Source organism: Varanus komodoensis, unplaced genomic scaffold, assembly GCF_004798865.1.
Source record: "Varanus komodoensis strain SLA01 unplaced genomic scaffold, ASM479886v1 scaffold14_1, whole genome shotgun sequence".
NCBI classification, from domain to species: domain Eukaryota; kingdom Metazoa; phylum Chordata; class Lepidosauria; order Squamata; family Varanidae; genus Varanus; species Varanus komodoensis.
The window spans coordinates 10724548-10731900 of record NW_025335438.1 but is presented as its reverse complement, the minus strand read 5'-3'; the positions used below and the strand labels follow the sequence as shown (position 1 = coordinate 10731900).

At 44.0% G+C, this 7353-nt stretch overlaps 1 protein-coding gene across 1 annotated transcript; it reads right to left on the bottom strand.

Annotated features, from left to right (window-relative positions):
- Positions 1-204: 204 nt before the first annotated feature.
- On the bottom strand, positions 205-7136 carry MSC (musculin). Its single transcript, XM_044424267.1, has 2 exons — positions 6609-7136; positions 205-1113 (listed from the first exon to the last, which is right to left on the bottom strand). The coding sequence occupies exons 1-2, from the start codon at positions 7134-7136 to the stop codon at positions 1027-1029; spliced, it is 615 nt and encodes a 204-aa protein (XP_044280202.1). The 3' UTR covers positions 205-1026.
- Between the last annotated feature and the right edge of the window lie 217 nt (positions 7137-7353).

Below are 7353 nucleotides of genomic sequence, written 5' to 3'. Positions count from 1 at the left end.
CAATTAGATTTTTTCATCAAACCATCACTAAAAACTCATATCATCCTTTCAACAAAGTGTTTAATATCATGTATAAAAATAGTTTTAGTCACATTTGAAATACTGATTATGGAAACATTTGCAAAAGGAACACTATAAAAGGTTAACATTTCATAGGACCAGAAAGCTTGAGGGAAAAGTTTTGGAAGTTTCCAATTTCCCAAGTCATAAAATACCACCTTCTTGTATAACACATCATCCACAGTCTCAAGTAAATAGGCTTCCCAATTCAGGTTGAGGAAACTTCATGCATCTTTGTGGAATGTGCCCATGAAAATTCTCTGCACTTCCCCTCTTGCATAAAAATATTACCAACAGCCCCAGCTCAACAAGACATTATCTATGATTTTGATCCATGGCTTCTTGCCTGGAACTTTCATTTAAGCAAGCCCAGCAATATCAATGGGAATGTATATGTGCAGCTCAAATCCAAGTAATTCGATTTAATGCAATTGAGGAGCAGGCTGTGAAGGTGCAACTGGATACTATCTTTGTGTCTTTAGGTTTAGTTTTAAGTTGACTAAGATGATGAAAGTAGTCTTACTATTGCATAGCTGCCAAGAACATAAAATCAAATATATTATAAATTTGAATTTAAAACTAGTCTAGAATACCAATTTCCTTTGGTACACAAACAACACTGTTCGGGGTTAGCTTGTACAATCTATACTTTGGTCCATGCTGTTAATTCTATTAAAATTATCCTCTTGTATATCTTCAGTTAGTGAAAAAGCTTCAAGACCAGTTCTTAATGGAAGTAATGATGCAAAAAAAGACCTTTCCAAACACATCATTTTAGCTGAAGCAGCAAATTCAGTAAACCGTTTTTCCTCATTCATTATATGTTTAAAATACGTTTTTCTTTCCCGATGAATAAGGATAGGGTTTAAACATTTAACAAAATTTATTTCTTTACACCACTTTTTTCAGTCCATAGCAGTCTGTGTGGTTGGGGGGCATATCCAGCATGAGTATCGCTTACTTTCACTAAGCTGTAGTCCCACACAATCTGTTGGCTGTTGAAACTTCTTTGGTGTCGGATTCTGGTCTTCCTGAAACCACAAAGGGCCATGTCTGTAAGTTAAAGTGGTATTCCATGTTAGAAGAAAGGACTGCAATATGTAAATACCAAAACTTCAATTGCCATTTGTTTTCTACTCCCCATTCGCCAAGATGTATTCCAACTGAAGTGCAGAGGTGGTTTCTTGAAAGGGTCTACTTAAAAAGTAGATACAATATATTTGAAACGTATTAACTTTCTCTCAATATAGTTAATTCAGTTGGGATACCAAGTTGTGAGGGCTTAAAGCACCTTCCCTTCAGTGTACACTATTAATTAGCAGTCTATCATCTCTGATAAATACTGATGAATCACAATTTGGTTTTGTGTATATCAGAACACTGGTTTCTTTCTTTCTTATTCCAAAATCATCTGAAACATTTGAGAAAAATATACTGCTTCTGCAAATGTTCAGGCAACATGCTGTGATCTTCCTAATTCTTTAAATATTTAGGAAAAGCTTTGCTGAAAATTATTATTGGCAGACAGATTAACAATTTCACAGAAGCTGAGCCTCAGGTTTGCATCTTTACATCACATTTTATGCATGAATGGAACACACAAACACAAAGAGCAGGTTTTGCAAGTGGAGGGATATTCAAGCCATCAGCTACATTTACAAACCAGTGACATGCATCAAGCTAAATAAGTTTCATTGCAGAGCATCCCTAATTCAAACACACTCCCCAGTCGTTACTTTCTGCAGGATCCAAACACATTCCTGAATTGTCACTTCAGTATAATCCTACATTCAAGGCCAGCAAGGATCTTCAAAGATTTCAAAGAGCAGTCATTTATTAAAGCATATAGCATACAGCCCTCTGCCTTTGAGGAAATAGGAGATCTTTGCATATGCCCTGAATACCACACTCTTATATTCAACTGGCCCAGGTTGTTCACACGTAACCTTTTCTGCAAAGATTTAGAATTACCTTTACAACCCAAAACTGATATACCAAAATGGCTGATGTACATGGGCTTACATAAGGGATAAGCAAGCTCAAGGAATGGCTTCACAAATAAGATCTGTTCAGTCTAGTCTAGTCTATATGATCACTGATGCTAAAACTGAACTGAGCTCCTGCAAGAAGTGAAACAGACTTTGACTTATCTGCAGTACTTGCTTTATTGCACTTTCGTATAGGGTGAAATGTACATGAGGAGGCTAGTACCCACAAATCTATGCAAGGAATAGTTAAGAATGTATGTTTTTAGATTATTTAGATGTGTGTGTGTCACAAGTTCTGTCTTAGGGGATGCGTTTGAACAGGACTGAATTCATGCAAGCCATGGCTATGATGGTGCCCATTACTTTTGGTTGTCCCAAGATGGTGTTTTAAGAATTTACTCTGAATTAATTGCATTGCACAATTGCACTGAATTACCTTTTTCAGTAAGTAGGGAGTCAAGTCATTAAAAAAAAAAACACATCAATGCGATCTATTGGTACAAATCTATTATCTTTACAACAATATCTGTAGTCAAGATCTTTACACTCTGCCATCATCTCTAGTGTCTCCAGATTCACTTCAAACAAGAAAATCTGCAAATGTAAACAACCTTGCATATGCGCTGCTGATGCAAATACAAGTGCACAGGAGTTGAGAATATGGCCAAATCTCCTTTGCCTTTGCTGAAATAGCTCTTGTTTTAATGGGAAAGGGACACCATAGTAGAAGCCACCAGGTACTATGTATGATCAGTTCCCTATAACTGAAGTGCATTGGTTCTTATATAGAATTGGGATATCATGGTATTCAGGCAGATGGGTGTTCAGTTTTGGCGATACTAGAAATGAACAATTAATATATTAGACTATGATCCTCAGAGCCGCTGATGCTGAAATCCTATATACGTATGTTTAGACATGAGCAATCCTTCAACTCCCAGCACTCCTGGTTGAAGAATGCTGGAATTGTAGGACTTTTTTCCTGTCTAAATATGCATAGGATTGCACCCTAAACTAGAGTGTGTAGACTAATGTAGGTTCTTTGAGCAAATCTCACTGAAAACAGCAGCTCAGGAGATACCAAATACAGAGTTAGCAGGGATAAAAGAAAGATTTTTTAAAGAAACTACAATAAGTATCATCATCATCATCATTAACTTACTGTGTAACCACAACTGTATGTCATTCTAGTTGCATCCCATCTCAAAGAGGAGACCACCCAGCTGGGAGACGCAACAGAACCCAAAACAACTGACAAAGTAGAAGCATCTTCCTTATGAGAAAAGCTGAAGAGGCTAGGTCAGCCTTCTCCAGTCCCTCTTTTGGGGTATAACTTCCAAGATTCATGAATACTGGACATGCTGTGTGGAAGGTGAAATCCAAAACATCTGGAGGACACTAGGTTGGGATAAGGCTTCATTATTCAGAAACTCAGAACAGCCAAACTGAGACATGACACAAGTTTTATAAATAATGACTACTGTGAAGAAAACCTTCAGGAGCTCTCCTTTCTCTCTCTTTCTCCAGCCTCATCCAACAAAAAGAAATAGGCAGCAGGGGCACAATAGCCATTGTGTCACTTAAAGAATTCCTTACCATGCAATACAAAGCTCAAAATTTAAATTCGCAATGGCTAAAAAGATATGGCCCTCATTCGTGCTCCATTTGTACATGCTTGTATCTGCAACTGCTGGAAACATCATACTAGACTGAATGAATCTTTATCAGCTCATCCAGCAAAGGAATTATGTGAGGGGGAGGTTTTTTGTTCAGTTCTGGGTGGGCTAGAAGTGCAAAGCCTTCAGTACTGTAGGAGAAGTGCTGGTGGGAGAAGTGCAAAAGCAAACAAGAAACGCAGCTCTTCCTATTCTGCTGAGGCACTAATAGGAGTCAGTGCATAATACCCTAGAACAACTGGCATTCCCTTGTCAGCTTACAGCTTATTTTGTTGTTGTTATTTATGGTGTTTATAGTATTGGGAATGTGTCCAGTGCTTGATACAGTTGCCTCAAAGTAAAGCTGTTTTTCCAGAGAGGTTTGTTTATAACAAGTATTATCAAAGGGAGAATTGAATAAACAGCATAAAGTTAACTGCTGAAAGGTCATGTTCATAGTTAGTACTAAAATGCCCTGTAGATCTTTTTCACCCCCCCCCCAAAAAAACAATGCTTTTTAAAATTTATTTTGCCTAGTTTGATGCAGGGAGCACACTTAATGCACAATGTGAGTCAGCTAAGCCCCCCTGCTTCAGCTCAGAGCCCAGAGCCTTCACCACTCAGCTCAGCCTCCTGTCCACAGCTACCTGCAACCAGACAAGAACTCAAGGTGGGAATCCAAAGAGAGTTCTTCCAAAGCCACAGAAGAGGACCCTGAAATCCAAGCCCTCCTCAGAATTCATGCCCAGTGCTGCAACGCCAGCACCCACTTATTCTATGACTATGCTCCACTGAACTTACTTCTGAGTAGATATGTATACAATTGCTCAGCAAAATTAATAAGTGAGAAATTTTCAAAACTTCATTAGCTTAGTGTTACATAGGAATACTTGAATCACCTTTTGCTATGTGTAATCAGCAGGTAATAAAGTTTTTTCTTTGCTCTAAGGCTACTGCAGTTCTTACGTCTGCAACGAAGTTGTATGTTGTTCTTTTTATCCTGCATTCACAATGCAGCAATGGTTATTAACAGTGCGAGAGCAAGAAGCTACGGCTGGTTCTGAAAGAAATGGGCGCGCCTCCGCACTTGACTGTCCTGATGCATAACCTACAGCGCAAACAAGAAGGTACTGTTAGAAAAGAGTATGGAGAAACAGAATGGTTTCTCATAGGCAAAGGCATCAGACAAAGGTGTATTTTATTTCCTTATCTATTCATTCTGTATGCAGAACATATCACAAGTAAAGCAGGATTGGGATCACAGGAAGGAGTGAAAATTGGCAAAAGATATATCAATAATTTCAGATGTGGTGACGATGCCATATTACTGGCAGTAAGCAGCAGTGAAATGAAATGACTCACTCCTGATGAAAGCCAAAGAAGAAAGTATAAAAGAACTGCAGCTGAACATTTAATAAACAAAAGCATGATTACATGAAGAATTACACAACTTTATGGTCAACAATGAAGAAATTAAAATTGTGAACAATTTTGCATACCTTGGCTCAATCATCTATTCAAACAGACTGCAGCTAAGAAGACTGAGACTTGGAAGGACAGCAATGATGGCACTAGAAAGGATCATCAAGTGTAAGGACATTTCACTGCAGACCAAGGTCAAGATCATCCACAGTATTGTATTCCTGATCACTATGTATGGCTGTGAAAGCTGGACAGTGAAGAAAGCTGACAAGAAGAAAAGTGATGCATTAGAAACATGGTGCAGGTAGAGAGGTTATCCTGGACTCACAGAAAGACAAGCAAATGCATTCTAGATCAAAGCAAGCCGGCACTTTCCCTGGAAGCAAAAATAATGAAACTGAAGCTGTCATACTTTAGGCATACTTTGCGAAGGCAAGACTTACTAGAGAAGACAGTCATGCTATTGATACTTGAAGGCAGAAGAAGACAATGTCCAGCTAAGGGATGGATTGATTCCCTCAAGGAAGCCACAGCCTCGAGTTTGCAAGAGCCGAGCAGGCTTGTCAGTGACAGGTCATTTTCAAGGGCATTCATAATGCAGGGACAACTTGATGACACATAACAACAATAGAGAATATCGTATAGACTTAAAAGGAGAATAGATTTCATTTGCTGACAACAAAAGAGGTTAGGTAGCAAGCTTCGTTTAATGACAAAAATGCTGGGTCTATGGGAGTAAGACATCACAAATTAAACTCCTCCCTCTTTAGAACAAAAGCAGAAAGCAATCATATGGTCATCAACTACTTTCCTATGTTTAGGCAAAAGCAAAGTAAAGCAAAAGTTTCCTTAAAATGAGGGATGCCATTGCAAGTCCTTCCAGGTAGGTGACCTTCCACTCTGGAAGGCTTTCTCCCAAATTCTAGCTCTGGTGTGGGATGAACAGCAAAACAGGCCTCCCATCCTCTCCCCACACACCCCATTTCACGGATTCGTGCTTCCTGCACCAGAGGTTACCGCGATGCCCCCCGTCGCGCTTTGCGTCTGCCTCTCCCTCCACTCCTAGCATTATCCCTTTTCGCTGACTCGAACTGCGTGTGCGTGCCCGCGCTTGCTTCCAGGTGGCAAAACAGGCACCTGGAGATATTTCTAAGGAAGACCATTCTTTATCCAGGGCTGCCTTCCAGTCCTCTCCCCGTGCCCCAGCTCTGTGGTCCCTCCTATTATTCAGTGCCACTGTGGCGTAGTGGTTAGCGTGTCGGACTGCGAGACCGGCATCCGAGTCTGCAGTGAGCCGCGAAGCATCGCCGCCCTTGCTGCGATCCATTTCCAGCGCAACCCGCCGCACCGGCCTGTGGCGAGGATCAAACGCCCGCCCGCTCGGGGTCCCTGGCGCTGCGGAGGCGCCCCGTGCACGCGCTCCGAGGCGCGCTCGCTCCCCGGGCGGCGGGCCGCGGGCCGGGCCCGGGGCGCCCGCGCTTACCAGGTTGACCGGGTGCGCGTAGCCCTTCTCGTAGCGGTCCTCCTGCAGCAGCTGGCGCAGGTGCGCGATGTAGCTGGAGGCGAGGCGCAGCGTGTCCAGCTTGGAGAGCTTGGTGTCGGGCGGCACCCACGGCAGGCTGGTCTTCAGGCGCGAGAACGCCTTGCTCAGCACGCGCATGCGGGCTCGCTCGCGCGCGTTGGCGGCGTTGCGCTGCGTCTGCTTGCACTCGGCCGCCGCGACCGCGCTCCGCGCCGCCGCCGCCGCCGCCGGCCTCTTGCCGCCGCCCGCCTCAGCGCCCCCCCGCGCTCGCTTCTTCCTCTTGCCGCCGCGCGCCGCGGCCTCGTCGTCGTCCTCCTCGTCGTCCTCGTCGTCGTCGTCTTCCTCGGCCGCCGAGGAGTTCTCCAGCGAGGGGCAGGGCTCGCCTCGCGGACGTCGCTTGGAGCGGGGCGGCGCGGGGTAGTCCAGCTGCAGCCCTCCCAGATCCATCTCCGGCAGCTCCTCGGAGTCGCTCGGGGAGCCTGTAGACATGACCCAGCCCCGGAGACCGGACGCGCGGGCTGCGCTGCGCTGCGCTGCGGGGAGCGAGGAGCCCGCCTAAGGAAGCTCCTGCGCGCCTTCGCCCCCCGGAGAAGCTTCCCGGGCCCTTTGAGGGGACCTCCGCGTGGCAGAGCTATATATGCCACAGGGGAGCGGGGCAAACCATCCGCGTGGGGCAAGGAGGGGGTGCAACAATGAGGACGCCTCG

What these genes read in the sequence shown, in the direction of transcription:
- MSC (XM_044424267.1), bottom strand. Translation starts at nt 7,136, where the DNA reads ATGTCTACAGGCTCCCCGAGCGACTCCGAGGAGCTGCCGGAGATGGAT. An exon ending in ACGCGCACCCGGTCAACCTG is followed by an intron (nt 1,114 to 6,608) that starts GTAAGCGCGGGC and finishes TTTAACTTACAG; the next exon opens with ACATGGCCCTTTGTGGTTTC.